At 38.7% G+C, this 20,971-nt stretch overlaps 1 protein-coding gene across 4 annotated transcripts in view; it reads right to left on the reverse strand.

The window, feature by feature from the left end:
- Positions 1-20,971, reverse strand: part of ADAMTSL1 (ADAMTS like 1) — a 1,078,174-nt gene that overhangs the window by 219,216 nt on the left and 837,987 nt on the right. For all 4 annotated transcript variants that reach the window (XM_043891080.1, XM_043891079.1, XM_043891082.1 and 1 more), the window contains 2 exons: positions 6,900-7,201; positions 37-166 (listed from right to left, as the gene is read on the reverse strand). In XM_043891080.1, coding sequence (XP_043747015.1) covers positions 37-166; positions 6,900-7,201 — 432 coding nt within the window. The remainder of the gene's footprint in view (positions 1-36; positions 167-6,899; positions 7,202-20,971) is intronic.

A 20,971-nucleotide genomic window follows, 5' to 3' on the forward strand; every position in this document is an offset into this window, starting at 1 on the left:
GCTCCTGGGCAGTAGGGCGGCTGGCGTACCCCTTACCTTGCTGGGCAGGGATCCAAACTGCAGGATTTCAGAAGCTGGGGGGGCCGCCGGCTGGTCACGCACAGGTTCTCGTCCGCGGGTTCCCGGGTTTGTTTGTTCAGGCAGCTCACCACAGCCTCCTGGACACCTGTGTACAGATGACACCATCAAGGCCAGAGCAGGCGTGCGGGGGCTGAGCAAGTGTAGACAGGCAGCTGGTGGGAGGTCTCTGAGACTGGGAGGACTAGCTGCGTGTCGGGCAGTTGAAAGCTTGGGACTGCCCATCTCGTCAGGTATCAGTCTGTCTGGAGAAGGCACTCAGGAGTTTGTGCCCCTTAAGGAGGGCAGCTCCCCCATGGGGGCGAGGCTGCTACCAGGACTGCTGAAATGCTTGAAAAACTACCACCCAGCTATGCAGCTGCCCATGCTGAAACAGGATAATTTAAAGCAGAAGGAGAGCAGGGTGACCAAAATAATGACCCCAAGACTTCACACATTGTATTTTAATCAACAGGAGATGACTGTACTTGGAAGGCAGGCCCAGAGCCACATTTGAATAGCCAGCATTCTGTAAACTGCTATGCTTCTGGGGCCTTGCATCCAGTGCTTTTCTGGTTTCCTATTGATTTTGGTTCATTTCTTTAGTGACCTAGAGCTGCTTGGGGGGCTTCCCTGGTGGCTCAGATGGCAAAGAATCTGCCTGCCTTGCAGCAGACCTGAGTTCCATCCCTGAGTCAGGAAGATCCCCCAGAGGAGGGGACACGGCAACCCACTCCAGTATTCTTGCCTGAAGGATCCCATGGACACAGGAGCCTGGTGGGCTACCGTTCACATGGACACAAAGAGTTGGACATGACTAAGCAACTAACACAGGGCCACTTGGGAAGTTGGAGTGGAGAGAGAGAACAAGACATCTAATGATGGCATTCATGGAAGACAATGTTCCTACCACTACCCACACACCCCTGACCACAGAGCTAGTAAAATAGGAGTTTGAGGAGTGACTGGCATATAGTCAATTGGTGGGTTTTCATGGGGCAGGGACACATGTAACCTGGTAATACAGTGTCAAGACATTTCACCCTGCTTCCCACAGTCATGACAGCAATAGGAAAAATTCATAGAGTGCACATTATTAGTCAAGTATTGAGGCAGGGAGCTTGACATGCCCCATTTAATCTCAATAACTCCACAAGACTCTACTTTATCCCCATTTTACAGATAAGGAAACTGAGACTGAGAAGGGTGAAAAGACTTGCTAAGCTTACAGTTGATAGACAATGAAGCGGCACTGGCTGTGCTTTAGCACTGGAGCTTTAATGACTGAAAATATTGACATTTAAAAATACTATGAGGCTGTTATATCTGCTGGAGATCTTCAGGAATAACCTAGACATTTCTCTGGAATCATTTCAGCAGAATTCAGTTGAAAGAAGAGAAACAGGACATTCTTGATAGTTTGCTGTAAGTCATTTATAGCCATATGTGTGTGTGTGTGTGTGTATAAGCATATATATATATTTATATATTCAGATAAAGATATCTATTGTTAAACATTTGTATATAGTTATGGGAGAGTATGTGCAATCCATAAAATTAGTTTTATATATATAAATACACATATATTTTCTTTTTAAAATTTTCTGCATTGCTTCATTAGTTAGTACCTAACTATAGTACAACTGACCTATCACTTATCAGGCCTGTTACTCTCTTCCTCCTATCTATCCTATGTTCCCCCAAGAAGTTATCATTCCGATCACAGGCGCATGCTTCCCGAGGTGATGTTACACTGACTTAGAAAGGTCACTCACCAAGACCATCATTTAAAAAGTGACATTTAAAAGTCAGAATCAGAACTGCCTTTTTTTTTTTGATTAAATCTGACAAATCAAACATAAAAAAATTGTCACAGTATTTACCCTGTAGCTGTGAATGTCAGTTTTCTTTTTTCTAAGCCATTTTATGAGCTTTAAAAATTTAATTTAAATATATCACAGCCAGTTCAGGGTGGAGCATTGGAGATTTATGCTAGACATTAAAGATATTCCATCATACTCTGGAATGCTGACTCCAGGGTGTTTTCCTGGTTGCAGCTGGGATGAGCCTTTTGAAATTCATGGTATGATAATATCGCAAAACATTTCATAAGAAATTATTGGTATCATCGATGATACTTCCCACTGGAATAGTCTGGCATTATTAAAGTCGTGACGACAAGGTGTGGACAAGGCGAACTACTCCATACAGAATCTAGAGCTGTGATCCTGTTAGAAATTAAGGTTTCAATTCATTTGCCGACCTGGTAGTATTTCAGAGATTCGAAATGTTGCTCTAAAATAAAAGATATTTTGGCTTTAGTCAGCTATCGAAAAGCTCATGAATTCGAGTTAACAGTACCTGAAGGAGGAAGTGATTATACAGCTTTTGTCTCCTGCCTCATATGAAAGGGCTTGCTTTGTGAGGAGGGTCATGTGTGGAGGGGTGTATTAAGTGATGTGACCCGTTTCCCCTTTGTGAAGCCCTGGTTTGTAGAACTGAGGTCCTTCCAAGCCTGCATGGAATGGGGTTGCAAGGGTTAAAGTCTCTACACAGGAAATCTTCTGAGACACATGGAACATGTTTACATGACTTCACCCAATAATCCTAGCTCAGGTTAAAAATCACCTTTGGGGTAACTAATTGTTGAGATTAGGAAGCATTCCAGAGTTACTACCTTCTTCTAGAAGGATGCCTCATGATAGTTCAGGGGTCTGTAGTCATAGCATTCCTGGGTGGGGCCTAGGGTGGTGGAGCCTAAGGGCAGAGCTCTGTGTAATGAAGGAGGATCTGGGACCAGCCCTGCGGTCAACACAACAAGACATTTTTGTGGCATGAACGAATGAGATGCCTAAAGGGCAGGGTATTCCAAAGCACAATGTGCAATTTGGGCCAAGGTGGTAGGAAAGCGGGCCTGGAGGAGGCATGAGAGAGCAGCCTGGGGATGGCAGTGTGGGAAGGTGAAGAGGGAAGATGTCTGAAGACTTCACCTGAGCTCACAGTATACTTGGCTCAGGGCAGTCAGGCTTGAGAGAAGTTAACTCATCAAGTGTGTACTCTTTTCTAATGCGATAACTTACTCGCTCAGAAGGACATTGTAAACCAACAAAGAACACACATGTACCTAAGATCCTTTCTGAATCTGAGTTTTCTTTCTTGACAGAGCAAAAGGAGAGGATTGATAAGGGAAAGGGAGCAAGAGGGAAAGGATTTGACCTTTTAATATTAATACTTGCTGATGTCAGCTTCAAGTCTTCCCTCAGCTAGACTTTAATATCAATTTTACCATTTAAGAGATCAACATAATAAAGCTGTTCAGGTTCAGATCTGCTCTCCTTGACTACACTTATCCATTCACATATGGGAAATTAAAATATAACCAGGAGATGATAGTGCGACCCAGGACACAGGTCTGAACAGATTAGGCTCACTTTCAATCTTCCAGAAAATGGAGTTTTCATTGTTTATATCTCCCAAAATAGCATAACTGCTATCTAATACTTGATGAGAACTCAGGGAATTGCAGCCACCAGCTACAGCCTAAATTACTAACGGGTTCCTTCTGGTCACTACTTCTGCTGGGTGAAAGGCATCTTCTGTGTCTATCCAATTTCATCTTCTGAGATGGCAAAAACAATAAAATTAGAATAACCTCAAATTGATTTAAAAGCTGTTAATTCTGCACATTTTTGATTGATTTCAGCAGAATGATTAAAAAAATCTTCAGCCTTGTGGGTTATATTTTGATGTAAGATCAAAGGTGACAATACCATAAAATGTTACTGCCAAACAATGATTTCAAAATATACATGTCCTGTACCGGGAAACAACCTAGATTGTCCATTGACAGATGAATGGATAAAGAAGTTGTAGTACATGCATACAATGGAATATTACTCAGCCATAAGAAGGAACACATTTGAGTCAGCTCTAATGAGGTGGATGAACCTAGAGCCTATTACAGAGTGAAGTAAATCAGAAAGAGAGAAACAAATATCGTATATTGACACATATATATGGAAACTAGAAAGATGGTACTGATGAACCGATCTGCAGAGCAGCAGTGGAGATGCAGACATAGAGAACAGCCTTGTGGGCACAGTGGGGAAGGAGAGGGTGGGACGGATGGAGACAGCAGCATGCGAACATTACACTACCATATGTAAAATAGATAGCCAGCGGGAATTTGCTGAATGACTTTGGGAGCTCAGACTGGTGCTCTGTGACCTAGAGGGGTGGGATGCGTGGGAGGTGGGAGGAAGGTTCAAGAGGGAGGGAATATATGTATACCTATGGCTGATTCATGTTGATGTATGGCAGGAACCAACACAATACTGGAAAGCAATTATCCTCCAATTAAAAATAAATGAATTAAAAAAATTTAAATATACATGTCTTGTATGCTGAAATAATTTTTTAGTGTGTCTGGGCATCATATGGATCATATGACCCAAGCATATTTTTTTACTACTTTGGTATTTTCAACTTTCAACATTTTAGGCATAGATATATTACCTTGGTACAGTGACACAACTATAGGTAAGCATGCGCAGTTGTTGACAGTTAAAGACCTAAGACATTTCAGGAACTTTCCCTGCCTTGGATATAAATGATGTACACTTTATGTTATACAAATATCTCTTCAGTTCCTATAAGCATAGATTAATTGTATATGAGGCATACAAAATATTATTTCCAAATCAATATATTCTGAAAACAGTTTAAATGATAAACAGTCCACATACTCTCAGTGATTTGAATTTTATTCCCCTGGTTAGCAGAATGGTTAGAATCTTAAAGATAAAGGTATCTGGTTATTTACGTATTCCATTAAGGCATCATTTTCCCCATCTGCTCATAAAGTTCCACTTGACTTAGAGAATCATAATAGAGGGCAGAAATAATTTTTTTCAAGGCACATTTGTTTCAGACAAAAGATCATGATCATTCAATTCAGATGATCATGGAAACTGGGGATAAACACACACCATCCGAAATCCTGAGTGGTTCCTTATATTGCAATGAAGCAACTGCAGCCACTGGCTATGTCCTTTGCATCTGACCTTTTAACTTGCCTGGGCCCAGAGATCATCAAAGCTTACTCAACGCTTCTCCCTCATTAAACATGGGAGAAAAGATGCCCTCATTGTGAGTGGCAGGCGCCCCCAGCAACATGGATGAGTAGAGTTCCAAGAAACTGTCTTCCAGAATCAGATGGAAAATTTTAGGTTTCAAAATAACAGACTCTCCATGAAAACACTTAAGAACTCCATGGTCTGAAATTGGAAGATTTAGAAACAAAAGAGAACCTCAAGGTCAAGACTATTAAATGCTTACAAAGTGACCTGATGGAGAAAATTGATTCTCTGCTTGTACTTGTTCCACTATCCATTCCTTTTCAACTACACATGAACAATTTGGGCACATGTATTTTTACATTCCCAGTAATGACAAAAGATGCTTTTATAAAAGAGTTTCCAAGATGTCATGGTTTAGAAGACAGTTTGGGAAATCATTTTAATATAGATATTTTTATACCAGTTAAGAAAGAAACTTTGCTGGGAATGCAGATCCTTAACGTGACAAGAGGGGTTATTGATAGCTATGGAGGGAGATTTGATGGGAAATCAGCCAGCCTTTCCTTGCCTATCAAAATCTCTCTTGGGAGTATATATGGGAGTTAGTAGCCATATGGTGGTGGTTTAGTCGTTAAGTTGTGTCCAACTCTTTGTGACCCCATGGACTACAGCCTGCCAGGCTCCTCTATCCATGGGATTTTCTGGGCAAGAACACTAGAGTGGGCAGCCATTTCCTTCTCCAGGGGATCTTCCTGACCCAGGGTTGAACTAGAATCTCCTGCATTGCAGGAGGATTCTTTACCAACTGAACCACAGGGAACCCCAGTGACCATATGCATCTAATGTATTTTCTACAGTAGTACAAAAGATCATAATCTTAAAGAATTAATTGTTGACTTAAATACCTTCTTCTCCCACTATGGTTTCATCACTAACACCTGAAATAGAAAAATGACTGAATCTCTTATCACCATGGACTAGACCTAAGAGAACCAGATTAATATACATGGAAACATTGAATATTATTTAAATAACATTCATTCAATGATAAAGCTTCAGGAAGTCTCTAAGTGTTTAAAGAAGTGAGGTATGATGCAAGGACCCTAAACAGAGAAATAAACAGCAGGCCTAGTCCCAAATATCACCGACTAGATGTGTGATCTTGAAAAAAATCACTCAGCTCTCTGTATCTCAGTTTTCGCATTGATAAAATGGCAGTGGGATCAGGCTTTAATCTTTAAACTCCTTTCCAGTTCCAGGTAACCTCAGTGTTAACTGTCATTATACATTCTTTCCCTTTGTCAACAGATATTACTTTGGAGACCAGCTGAGAAAGTCAGAGGTGGCATACTCCGTCCTTGGGAACAACAGACGGTTTTGTCGTCTTTGATCTGGGTTCACACCACAGGCACTGAGGCAAGGGCATAGACAAACAAAAGTGAATGTCAAGAGCATTGCCAGGCCCATGTCAACAGAGTTTCTCTGTCAGATATACTGAGATGTAGTGCAAAATATCAGAAGGACAAGTAAAAGTAAAAGCATTCCTTGTGTTAGCTACTCATAGCTGACAGTCTAAGAGAGACAGGCCCAGAGAGAAATACCTCTATGTTTCATTCAGTCTGCTTTACGTTTAGAAGGGTTTCTTCCCCCTACTTAGCCTTCTTGGACTAGAGACAATCACGTCACACAACTGCCCGCAGAGAGAGAAGCTACAGCGAAAGGCCAAGAGGACGGCACGGATCTGAGGCCTAGCCCCCTTCTTACCTCCTCCACAGGACTCAGAGCACTTGGTGAAGCCCTCATACTCCCAGTCGTAGAGCTGGTCAAAGTCCTGCAGGCCACCCAAGAGGCCATCTGTCTCTTCCAGGTTAAATTCGGGAGCCTCCCCGTGGCACGGTCCTGCGTAGCAGGGGCGCTGGGACGCCGGCTTGGGTCCTTCACATTCGTCAACGGGCAGGTCGGCCACGGACTGAGAGAAAGACAGGAGCACCTGGCACCTGACCACCCGCACCTGGGTGCCCACACCACAGGTGACCGTGCAGGCCGACCAGGCCTCTGGGATGAACCTGCAGTCCGCAAGCAAACAAGAGGACAGGATGAGAAGCCCCAGGCAGGAGACCGCAGGCACCGGGAGGGGCCGCATCCCCCCTGCCACTGGGCCCCAGGGCAGTCTCAGGACGTGCTCAGGGCTCTGCCACCCTGTCCTGGCCTGTGCTGGGTGCTTCAGGGCAGCTCACGAGCTCATCTGCCAGTCTCCGGATGGGTTTCTTCGTGAGTGTCACATGAACCCCCAGCTGGAAGATATTCCAGCCACAGACCACCTGCTTTCTCCCAGCTTTGCACCCACAGTGGTGGCTCTTCAGAGCAGGGAACTGATTTCTTCTCTCTTGATCTAAATTCCAGCCCTTGTGCCTCCTGCGAGATGTTGGCTATTCTTACAGCAGACTAATACTGATGCTAAAAACTATAACAAAGTAAGCCCTTAGAGATATTTAAGGAAGTATATATATATATATTTTTTGTTTTAGTCTGGATTTCAGATTCTGTAACTTTCTTTGCTTTTTTGCTCAATGTGCTTCCCAAGATTTATTTATATATAGAAAGAGAAAGAGGGTTTTTTCTTTTTTTTTTTTAAAGTTTCCAAGAATGGAGCAAAGCCTTGTTCCTCACACATTCTTTGAATTAGTCTGGCCTGCGATTCTTTTTATATCTGAGAGAAAACCCTTGCTACAAATTTAAATCCACAGGCATGTCACTGTAAACGAGAAGTTTTGCATCCATATATGTTTGTTTGACAGCCTCCAGTCCCTCCCCACCGAGCAAAGTCATATTAACGAGAACGTCCCTAAGTTTCTCTAGAAGGTAGGACAATATCCAAATTAAAAATAAATAAATAAATAAAAAGACTGTTTTCCTCCAACTAATCAACAATTGCCATATCTGAAATGACCTTGAGAAGTATCCAGGGAAAAAAAAGCCTTGAGGGCACCACTAATATTTTCACAAAGTTAGTATAATAATCTGGAGAAAGGACTTTGGAATAAAAATCTTAAAAAAATTTTTTTCTATGATCCTACTGCTTTTGCACTGGGAGTCGTGCTGAGGAGGCATGCAAACCTGGCTGTTTAACCCTGCTTTTGGCAGAAAAGGAAAGAAGTGATAAGAAGGTTATAGCATTAAGTCGCAGCAAGTGAAAATAGTTCCCATCTAGTTTAGGGAAGCTGAAATTCTAACAGGAAATTGATCCAAGTTTTCAAACTGAAAGAAGCAAAACAAAGTTTTGGTCTAAACCTGGGCAGGGAGACTGCAACAGAGACCCAGAGCCAACAGTGTCTGAGGCAGGGAGGGGTCCCCTGAGGAAGGATTTGACACTTGCTACCTTTGAAGAGCCACGCCCGAGAGGAGGATGAGGGTCATACACAATCTTGTCAGGAAGGTGGATTAAGGAGGAAGCATCACTCAGAATTATTCCCAAGAAATTCTCATCACAGGATCACCTCCCCCTTTCATTTTTTAATTCCTGACTCCATCTTCTGGCACCTCGAGAACGTGGTAGGGAAAACGCATGCAATAAGATTAAAATATCTTTCTCTTTAAATAATGCTACCTGTAGCCATCTTATAGGAATATAAAACCAAACTCTGCAATCAAAATAATTTTAACCCTCTTATTATATATTCACATCTGTCTGCCTGAGTCCTGGGATAAAAATCATAACAAATATACAAGCATTGAATTTTACAACCCAGGTGTGGACAGAAAGGAAAATATATACCATGCTATTGTATATATAAGAGAAACCCCAAAGCAAGTGATAAGTCTTTAAACTTTGACAACAGTGATGAATACTGCTTCTTTAATAATGTGGTCCTGAATTTTGTTTTTAAATAAAAAAGATGACAAGATCTCAGAAAGAAAAGTACCCTATTAGCTTTTCCAATCCAGTAAGGACTATTGCTCTGTCAGTTATAATAGCCCTTTTCAGTGACCATTACAAAAGACTAAGAATCAGATAGATTTTTTGGTAAAGAGCCAGATAGGGAAGATTTTAGATTCTGTGGGCTATGTGTGTGGGTTTTTGTTGTTGCAAAACTTAACTCTGTGAAAGCAGCCACAGGCAATATGAAACAAAATGAGTGTGGCTGTGTTCCAATAAAACTTTATTTATAAAAACTGGGGTGGGGAATGGGAAGGGAGATGGACGGGTCTAAATTTGGCCTATTGGGTTGTAGTCTTCCAACTCCTTCTATAGAACATTTAGTGGACATGTCAAGCACATGGAGATTCATCAGTTCTCTCAAAACTGATTTTAGGCATCTGTCTCCATCTTTTCCCACATAGAGAAACTTATGAGAATGACAAGTAGCTAAACTGACTTATATTTTATCTCCTAGATTAAAAGTGAGTCCCAGATGCAATCTAGAATGTGAAGGAGGCACAAATGAAACCCTCAGCTCTCCCTGCCTATAACATCAATCACTTTGCATTTGTTCTCTCTCCAGGACTGGGAAGATACACCAAAATCACAGAAAATAGAAAGAGATGCCACTGCCCCATGAATTCATTGCAATGATTGAGACTTGTTTATTTTAAAGCAGCATCTAAATGAAAAAAGAATTATGTGTGTTGTGGGTACGTGTATATTTTTGACTATTTGGATACTTAGGGTTAATCTACTTTATGTTTCCCAAGTGAGAACGTTATCAAGTGTCAGACAGCGTTACTGGCATATCTCCCAACCCACTATCCTTAGGTCTTCATCAAGTTCACACCAATTAAGAACAATTTGGTCTTTAAGTGGTGCTGTCTTTCGGCACTCAGTTTAATTTCTCTAGTGCATACACTGGATGATATAATATTCTCTCTCACTGAAGGCAGGAGATTGTATTTCAAAAGAAAAATATCTAATAGTGCAAATGGCCAAATGAATAATAACTGTTTTTCATATGAAACCTTCCCCCACAACCCTGGATCTCCCAACTCTGTATTTACTATCTTGAGCTTTCTGGCCACAAGTGGGAGGAACAAAGGTCAGGCAGCGGGCAGTCAAATGAGCCTGGAGGTTTAACTGAAATGTTTAGAAGTTGAGTAGTTCTTGCTGAGTTAGAACGTTTAAAGTGTGACCTTTAAAATGGAGTCAATGTGCTTTTTAAAAATCTGCATGTTAATTGTCTGGATGTACACATGGACAATGTCTTATTGAAGTTTAATTTAGGCAACTTAACTATTCTCTTGGTAGCAGCACTGCTGCCAGAAGAATGAGGAACAGCTTGGATAAGCGAGTTCTTTAAGTGGTGGGCTTAAGCTTCTGAACTGATTGATATGATTTCTGCATTTAGTTTTCCCATCTCCAGGATAAAACAAACAAATGAACAGAACCTTGGCAAATAAATTATTTATGTTTCTTCTGTTTGCAAGTTTCATTGTTCATTTCACTGCCAAAATGCTTATCCTTTAATTAGAGGTATAACCACATTCCCTATTTACAAAATAGATAAGTGATAATCAAATTCACTTGTAAAATCCCAAAGCAGTTTAGTTTATCAGTGGCTATTACGGAGTCAGAAGCATGGACTGAAATAAAAAAAACTATCACTTTATTTGTACGATGCTATAGAGAAACAATTCACTCTTAAGTCTCATGTCACCTCAGGTATTAACCACTTAGCTCTAGTTTTATACACACAGTCTGATGTTTAACTTTTTTTTTTTTTCCTCTTCCTTTTCTCCCTCCTTCTTTCACATGCGTGTTTGTTTAAAAAAATCATTGGGATTATTCAAAATATGAGTAGAACAATATAGTAGCTCTGGAGTGTTGTTTTGATGCTGTTACGAGCCTCAGCTCATTCTCTAGTTTCAAAATACAAACTGAAACTTGCAGGAAATCACGTTACAGATATTTAATTTTAGTTTAGTTTTCAATCTTATAACATTTGAATTATAATTTGATAGGGGCCATATATTTCTTTTTCTTCTTTCTTTGGTGGTTTTAGGGTGAAGGGTGAGGAGGGAATAAATTTAATAGTGTAGGAAAAAATTATAACAACTTTAAAACAGACCCTAAATATTACTGGATATTCTGTTCAGTGCATTCTTTCTGATTATTGCAAAATTTTAAAATCTCTGAGATTTAAAATAACCATGAGTTATCTTTACTCCTCTATAAACTGTAGAAAATTGATCATGAAAATGATTCAGGCTTATAGAAATGAGACTTAATTGTGTCTAGTGGAATGTAATTGGTTGTCCTGTAGATAAACCCATTTTGTATCTACTTGTAAATTCATTTCAGCATTCTTATTTGCCTGAATTTGTTTGGCTCTTTTAAATTTCCTTTGAATTGGTTGTAACATCTCCCTAGTTTCTTCATTAATTATTGAGGTCAATACAATCTTTGACAGATGATTATTTTATATTTGCATGAGATTCGTGATTATTCCCTTTCTAAAATTTTCTCATTTAACAGTGACCACAGAGGGATCTGGAGAAGAGTGTATTGGAAAAATAAAATATTGTATAAGTAATTCTATGCCAAATTAACCAGAAAGTCTTTTACATAAATATGTCATTTGGGGACCAAAAAATCATTATTTGTTATTGGTAAAAATGGTATTTCGTGTTACTTCATCTTACTTTTAACTCAGTCTTTCTCTCTTCTTTTTCTTTAGTCTTAAAAGAGTTGGTTCTTCTGATTTTGGACAATCTTTGAGAGTAAAATCTTTAGGAAAAGGTACAGTTACCTAAAATCTAGCTGGGCATTTGGATCTATGAGCCATTTGGATCTATAAGAAAAAAACATTGCTGCTGGGTGGGAAAGAAAGTTAGAAAGGGAAATAGAAACACATTTTTTCATCTACTTAATCATTTATTCAATGTCTCTAGGAAATTAAAGGTTTTTTTTTTTTAATAAAAACCTTCAAATTAGTAGACAAATAAAATGTGGGAATGCTACAAAGGGAAGGCAATTCTTTAACTGTATCACTTTAGGAGTTTTAGAATTATAGATAAAATCCATCATACTAAGACAGACTTAAAATGATTATTTAAAAATATAGCTAAAGCATTAAGGTGTTGAGAGTATACTTATCCAAGATATGCCTCTACATTCACTTACAGCCATACCTAAATCATTCCAAATAAATGATAATCTAACTTATTGTAAAAATTCTTTAGTCAAGGATACTTGATCTGCATGTGGAATTATAAAAATATTTCTCAACTGCTGCTGTTAGTTTATAACTTTCTGGAACTGCAAATAATTCACGCTAGTTATGCAACGCACACTGAAGTCTCCAAGCAAAATTTTGTAAAGATGTCCAAGATACCACTCTACAAAACATCTAATAGCACCACTTTTTTGTCATAGATTCTTCATATCCATATCATGCCTGAATTGGGAGGGTATTCAGCAGTGTAAAATGCCTAGTAGTATAACCAAGAATAGAATGATTCTAGAAATTAAGCTGACAAAACAAATGACAATTTTGGTGCAGTCACCAGTATGATTATTTGAAATAAAATTCAGTGACTACCCTGTCTAGTACTGCTAACCAGTGATGCGAAGAAAGGACTCAGTTCCCTAATTCTCTAAAGCATCCTGGGAAAGCTATTTTAGTGGCATTTTCCAAGTAGTTGACATCATTTTCTCATGATAATGATGCCCTTTTGAGTTCTTTGAGAGGCAGCTGGCCTCTGCAAGAATGCCTCAATGGCTTTCTTGCAGAAATGCTCAGTGCTGGAAGGAGGGGAAAAAAGGCTGACTGCATTAAAAATCACATTTTCCTTTCAAAGAGACTTTGTACTAGAAGGAAATGCTGTGGGAGATCAGAGCTCTCTCCAAGTTCTAAGAAGCCAGAGATGACTGGACTCTTTCAAAGTCTAGGACCTCATACATCCGAGTACTCTGTTAAACTCATCTTGTGAGTGTGAGCCAGCTTTCTCTGATGTGGTTCCAGACAAACATTAGAAGGAATCTTACTAAGAGTGGGACCCTCTTGACCATCAGGATGTTATTCTGCTTTAACAAGAAGAGAATAGCCAGGAGAAAGACAGTTGATAATAAACGTTTCAGAGTATTGGCCCCCAAATTTCTGCTATTCCTGACATATCCAGTCCTCAATTATCTTATTTCCAGTAGCATCCGAGACACCTGATCGTGCCTTTTTCCCTGAATTACTTTCTCCTCAACTCACAAGGCATCAAACTTTGCTTGTTTTTGTTTTCTGGTCACTTCCTTCTCAGACTCCTTTTCTAAATCCTCCTCTCCTTAAACTCTAAATATTGCAGTGCCTGAAGGCTCAGTTTGGTGTGGTCTTCTGATGTGCTCATCAGTGATTCTTGGTTTCAAAAACCACCAAAGTTCAGGCAATTCTATGTATTGACTCTCCAGTCTAGACCTTTTATCTGGGCTTCATACTGAAACTTTCTTTTTTTTTTTTTTAAATTAAGATTTGGGATAGGGAGCCATTTTTACTCTTTGAGAGGAATAAACATTAACATATTTAATAAGTTTTAAAAAATTAAATAGTGTGTCTTAGGTACAAGTCTCACTTCTAACTGCTTTATAAATAAATGTTAAAACCCAAGAATAATCTAATGAGATAAGAATTATCATCTCCATTTAATATGTAGATAAGGGAACAGGTATAAACCACACACCTAGAAGAGTTTCATGCTCTTAACCACTACACATTGACATCTCTCCTGATTGACATGCTCACTTGGATATTTCAAAGTTATCTCCAACTTAAAGTGTTCAAAATAGAACTCTTGAGTCCCCTCTTCAGCATCTGATTCCTCTTCCAACCTTCATCACAGCAAATGATTCAACTGGACAGCTAATTGCTCACGTGAAAAATTAGGATTTACTCTTGACCCTGCATTTTCCCTAACTCCTCACTTTCAAACAATTTCCAAATTCTACTAATTCTCCCTCGAAAATATATCTGAAATCCATTTACTTCTATCTCTACTACATCTACCTTGATATAATAGCAGCAACAACCACAACAATAATAGCTAACGTTCACTGATATGTTTAAAAAAATTTTTTTTTTGTGAAGGATAAATGCTTTACAGAATTTTGTTGTTTTCTGTCAAACCTCAACATGAATCAGCCATAGGTATGCATATACCCCCTCCCTTTTGAACCGTCCTCCTATCTCCCTCCCCACCCCACCCCTCTAGATTGATACAGAGTCCCGTTTGAGTTTCCTGAGTAATACAGAAAATTCCCATTGGCTATCTACTTTACATATGGTAATGTAAGTTTCCATGTTACTCTTTTCATACATTTCACCCTCTCCTCCCCACTCCTCATGTCCATAAGTCTATTCTCTATGTCTGTTTCTCCACTGTTGCCCTGTAAATAAATTCTTCAGTACCATTTTTCTAGATTCTGTATATATGCATTGGGATATGATATTTATCTTTCTCTTTCTGACTCACTTCACTCTGTATAATAGGTTATAGGTTCATCCACCTCATCAGAACTGACTCAAATGCATTCCTTTTATGGCTGAGTAATATCTCATTGTGTATATATACAACTTCTTTATCCATTCATCTGTTGATGGACATCTAGGATGCTTCCATGTTCTAGCTATTATAAATAGTGCTGCAATGAACAATGGGATACATGTGTCTTTTTCAATTTTGGTTTCCTCAGGGTATATGCCTAGGGGTGGGATTGCTGGGTCATGTGGTGGTTTTATTCCTAGTTTTTTAAGGAATCTCCAAACTGTCTTCCATAGTGGCTGTATCAATGTTTATTCCCACCAACAGTGCAAGAGCATTCCCTTTTCTCCACACCTTCTCCAGCATTTATTGTTTGTAGACTTTTTATGATGACCATTCTGATTGTGGTTTTGATTTGCATTTCTCTAATAATGAGCAATGTTGAGCATCTTTTCATGTGTTTGTTAGCCATCTGTATGTCTTCTTTGGAGAAATGTCTGATTAAGTCTTTTCCCCATTATTTGATTGGGTTGTTTGTTTTTCTGGCATTGAGTTCTATGAACTGCTTGTATATTTTGGAAATTAATCCTTTGTCAGTATACTAATGATGAAAAATCAGAAAGAGAAATTAAGGAATCAATCCCATTCACCATTGCCACAAAAATAATTAAATATCTAGGAATACACTTACCTAAGGAGACAAAAGAACTATACACAGAAAATTATAAGACACTAATGAAAGAAATCAAAGACAACATAAACAGATGGAGAGATATTCCATGTTCCTGGGTAGGAAGAATCAATATTGTGAAAATGACTATACTACCAAATGTAATCTACAGATTCAATGCGATCCCTATCAAATTACCAATGGCATTTTTCACAGAACTAGAACAAAAAAATTCACAATTCATATGGAAACACAAAAGACCCTGGATAGCCAAAGCAGTCTTGAGAAAGAAGAATGGAGCTGGAGGAATCAATCTGCCTGACTTCAGATTATACTACAAAGCTACAGTCATCAAGAGAGTATGGTACTGGCACAGAAACAGAAACATAGACCAGTGGAACAAGATAGAAAGCCCAGAAATAAACCCATGCACCTATAGGCACCTTATTTTTGACAAAGGAGGGAAGAATATACCATGCGGCAAAGAGAGCCTCTTCAATAAATGGTGCTGGGAAAACTGGACAGTTACATGTAAAAGAATGAAATTAGAACACTTCCTAACACCATACACAAAGATAAACTCAAAGTGGATTAAAGACCTAAATGTAAGACCAGAAACTATAAAACTCTTAGAGGAAAACAGGCAGAACGCTGGATGACATATATCAAAGCAAGATTCTCTATGACCTATGTCCTAGGGTAATGGAAATAAAAACAAAAGTAAACAAGTGGGACCTGATTAAACTTAAATGCTTTTGCACAGCAAAGGAAACTATAAGCAAGGTGAAAAGACAGCCTTCAGAATGGGAGAAAGTAATAGCAAATGCAACAACTGACAAAGGATTAATTTCCAAAATACACAAGCAGCTCACTGATATGTTTTAAGCATTTCTATACATTAACTTGTTATAACATTGTTAAGAGATGTGTATTGTCAGAAACATTGTTAAATGGGCAAACAAGATTACTGGCTTTCTTTCAATGGAAAGTCTAGCAGACTTACAGAGGCTGTCAAATTCTAAGGCAATTAGTCTATTTTGGAACTATATAGAGATGCAAGGTTCCTTGTAGGGGGCCTGTAATGATGGAGATGTTTTTAGTTCAAAGTGATGGACATTATTTTTCTGTTCATGTCAATGGAAATAATTTTGCCCAATAGAAAATACAAACTTTTCTAAATCCAATTCACATTAGAACTTGTTTTATCATTTTACTGGTTTCTTCATAATTCATGAGTTAAACAAAAATTTGACATGTGCTCATTTTATATTTATTAACAGAAATCATGATTTTAACTTTCTAAAGATTGTATTTTAACAATATCTTCATCCCCACTTCTAGATAATAAAATTGACACACAGATATTCCCAAGGTCATACTGCTAAATAAATGGCAGAGGCAAGATTTAAACCATGGCCATTTACTATAGAATCCGTGCTCTTCACCAACTCACTGTCCTGGCTCTCACACTGCCACATAAGCCAGATCACTGAAGCTAACATCTGCTCTCTCCTGAACTTCCACAATAGCCACTGGTCTGTTTTCTTCCTCTGTTAGTCCTTACTAACTCATTCTTCATGCTGTAGCCAGGAGGTTCTTAAAATGTAAAGCTTTTGATTGTTTCTGTTATATTCAGAAGGAAAGCTAAACTCCTTACCAGGGTTACATTATACTATTATCCACCTTCAACTCCTACTATTCTCCCCTCATCACTGGCTTCCAGACGTACTAGTCTTCCTTCACTTGCTTAAACGTGTGTAGTTCTTTCATGACTCAAAGTTTTGAAATGTGTGGGTCACTCCCTGGATGAATCTCCTCTTCCTCTCAGTTTAGAATAACTTCCATTCATCCTACAGGTCTCAGCTGAAATGTCCCTTCTCAAAGAAGACATCCTTGACCTTGGACCTATTGAAAGCCCCATCAGACTCTCCAAGAGTACTTCTTCATTCGTTTTCTTATAACAGTGATCAGTTTTTGATAATCAAGTGTGAATATTTATGGAATAACTCTCTTCCTAAGACTAAACCTCCATGAAGATAGAACTTCACATAACAGGTGCTCAATAAATACGCTTAAAAAATAATCAGTGAGTGAATGGATAAATAGGAGGTTATGGATTGATGTTATGAGTGATTTGATATTGGGTTTATTCTTGGCCCCAGAGATTGAAACCAAGCTAGATAAAAAAGTTAACAGCCTAAAACCTTTCCAGGCATTGGCATGGGAAATCCAAAAACCTTTTCCTGATTTAGAAGTTTCTTACGGTCTTTCGAGAAGTGAATGTGCCCAGATTTAGTGGCTATCATAGGCTGATTTATTTATATTCTTAGAGCTGCCCTTGGGCAGTATGGGGAGGCCTTAATTCATCTTGATGAGGTTTGGGTTATCATGCAGCTTGAAGCAAGTTTAAATTCTTTGTCTATCATACTTCAGTTAAATCTCAATAAAAATGCTGTTTTATAGAATAAAAGGATTTGGGGGCAGTTTTAAACCAGAGGCTGCCTTCAGTAATTTATACACGATGCTGATCTAACACTGGTTATTTTATAACCAGCCACCCATCAGTGAAGACTCTGGAGCATTCTGGAAGTGTTCCTAGGTTAGAGAAGCCCCCTCTTTAAAAGTCATTATACACAGAGATTTGGGGAAAAGAGAATATAGACCTCTAACTGTTGCAGATACAAATGGAGCCAAATCATTCTTCTCAAATGAAAAATGAAGCTAGGACACTTGTTTCAGACCATCTTTCTCTCCACTGCTTTTCTGACCTACGTGAACAGAACATGATTTAAAAGTTTGGTTTTCCTTGAGGCTAGTCTGATGATTTAAGAAACCAGGTCCCAGGGACTAAAATGCCATCAGAGCATACAATGCTATTAGTGCATTTGGAGTTCTTAGCTTAATAACAGAATGTAGATGTTAATGTACATTCTTTTCCCTGAATTTGATAAAAATATAAAATACTGTAAACTCAGAACACTTGTCATGAACCATTTCTTCTTCACACAGAGCAGAATTAGTTTATCTTGCAATTTTGTAAAGGTTTCTTCCCCTTAATTCAACAAGTTTGGCAAAGCTTTCCAATGAAAAGTTCAGTTCATTAAAAATGACCTTAATGGACTTAACATATATTGGTGCTGACAGGGTCCATACTTTATTTTGGCACACGAGGATCCCATTAATTTGTCTTTGCCACTCTCTAGGGCTCAGCAGAGCAACAGTTCAGATTTAGGTCTGAAAGTAGCTACAGAATAAGCATTAAGTGGAGACAGTAGGAGGGGCTGACACATTCAAAACTTATTGGTTTGCAAGAAAGGCTTTTCTAGTGACTACATAAAAATGTCTCTGTCTCCTCTCTTGAATTTGTTATTGATTTTTCTGTCTCAGTGCATGCTGGGAGCAAGCTTGGGAGATCAACTGTATATAACTCAGAGCTGAGAGAGGATGAGCACTTTCCAAACTTTCCTTATTTTTGCCATTTGTTACAGATTTCTTTTTGTTCAAATCAAGGTAACTAACCCTTGTCCTTTAGGATAAATTTCTGGCTAAATTCAAAGTGAGATGCCTATAAGCGAGTCTTGAAAGAGTCTCAAAAGCATAGAGGGGATGCAGAGAGGTGGTGTTAGCTAAGAGCCATGAGCTGAAATTGGGGGGTATTTGTGGTCACTTGTGGTTGTATCACATGCTATATGATATAACATGTATGAAGCAGAGGTACCACCTCTCTCAATTTCTCCATTTGTAAATGAATGATTATGAAACATGTTTGCTCTCAATGTTTTCAAGGAAGATGAATGATACTGGAAAAGGTGCAACCATAGCCACAGTTAACACTTAAACAGAGTTTCCTGCATATCAGGCACTTTACACATAACTTAATCCTCTCAGTATCTTTATGATGTAGATACCATTATGTTCATTTCTCAAATGAGAAAATTAAAGCCTATGGGGTAAAGTGACTTTTCAGGGTCCCCTGTTACTATTGGGGGGAATCCATGATTCACATTCAAGGAGTCTGTCCCTGGAGCCCACACTTTCCACCACTGGGCATGCTGCTACCATGCTTGTGGGTGCTTCGTCGCTTCAGCGGTGTCCGACTCTTTGTGACCCTATGGACTATAGCCCATCAGGCTCCTCTGTGCAAGGGATTCTCCAGGCAAGAATACTGGAGTGGGTTACCTTGCTCTGTGAGCAATAGTTAAAGTGCTTTTTACTTTGATTCTAGCAGGGCTGTTTTCTTGTTTGAGAACACAAATTCAGAGACTCACCCCCCTCACCAACTCACATAGTTGGCAACCTGATGTATCGGAAAAAACTTCAAATTTCAGGAAATTATCTGGGAATTTGGTAGTATATTTTTCAATACCTAACACAGATTAATGAGGTACATTTTTGATATAAAATATCCAATCATTTGGTATATAAAAAGATAAAATAATCTTTCCTCAAGTGCTAGTTTTAGAGTCAAAGTCAGATACACAGAAATTTTATCATCATCGGCCAATCCCCGCATTTATGCCCCCACGACACCTTTGGTTCCTATTACAGTCTTCTTTCTCTCATTTCTTGTATTTGTGCCTTTTTACCATGTATTAGCTTAACTATCCTGATACTGGAGCTCAGAGGAACAGAGAAGATTAGAGAGAGTTCGGGAATTCAATAAAAATTCTCTTACACTTCTTGTGAAATCACTAACACGATTGTGCTGTGCATACCCAAACTCCAAATGTCATTTCTTCCAAATAGCTGACTCATTTGTTCAATCTGTGGATGACTGGCCAATACTCAACACTTTGGTCACAATCTTATCATGCCTGTGGTAAGCACACACTCAAGGTTTCTTGAGGGCAAGGACTATTGGATTTCTTTTTACAAAACCTGCACTTGGCACAAAATTTGGTCTAGAGCAGGTGACTTAAGAGTGAATTCAATTTCTTTCATTGGGAGATGTGAACAATTAGGAGGTCGAATATTATCTAAAATACATGATCACCCAGAGAATTTATTTAAGCATTCTGTAGAGGATATAAGGGAGGAGAGCAATCTGGGTAGACCAGGAGCCCAGAAAGGAAGGAGCTGGAAGGGAGGGAAGTCATGATGGTTATGGGAATCAGGGCTCATTCATTCTGGCCAGTAGGAGGCTTTCACTTTGCAGGTGCCAAATCAAAATTAAATGCTGTTGTGCTGTTTTTACTGTCTAATTCTAATGTCATGTTCTGCTTCAACATCCTTTCGGAGGATTTAATGATCAGCAAACAGTGTTTACAATTCTTAACCTTAGGTGACTCTTGATTCCTAAGACATATATTTGTTTCTCCCTTAAGATATTTCTTTTTATGTTCTATGGCCCGAGATTCACAAAGAGAATGTACTTGAGGTATTTTACATTAAGGGTATGAACAACAAAACTATCTGGTTCCATTACCATTTTTTGATTCCCTAAATACTCTTTGGGGGAAAATATAAAAACATGTGTCACCCAATTAACATTTCTAACCACTTTAAAAAAAATATGAATTCACATTCTTAACCACTGAGTTAAGCCATCCACATTCTCAGACAACTTACTAGATATAAATATGGACTAATGTAAACATATTCTTAAATATTATATATTTAAATACTATTTTCAACAAGGTAAACAAGCCATTTAATGACTACAAGATCACCATGGTGACTCTTATTGGCTTTTCTTTCTGTATTTAATTTC

The sequence above is a fragment of the Cervus elaphus genome, chromosome 29 (assembly GCF_910594005.1).
Source record: "Cervus elaphus chromosome 29, mCerEla1.1, whole genome shotgun sequence".
Lineage (NCBI taxonomy): Eukaryota > Metazoa > Chordata > Mammalia > Artiodactyla > Cervidae > Cervus > Cervus elaphus.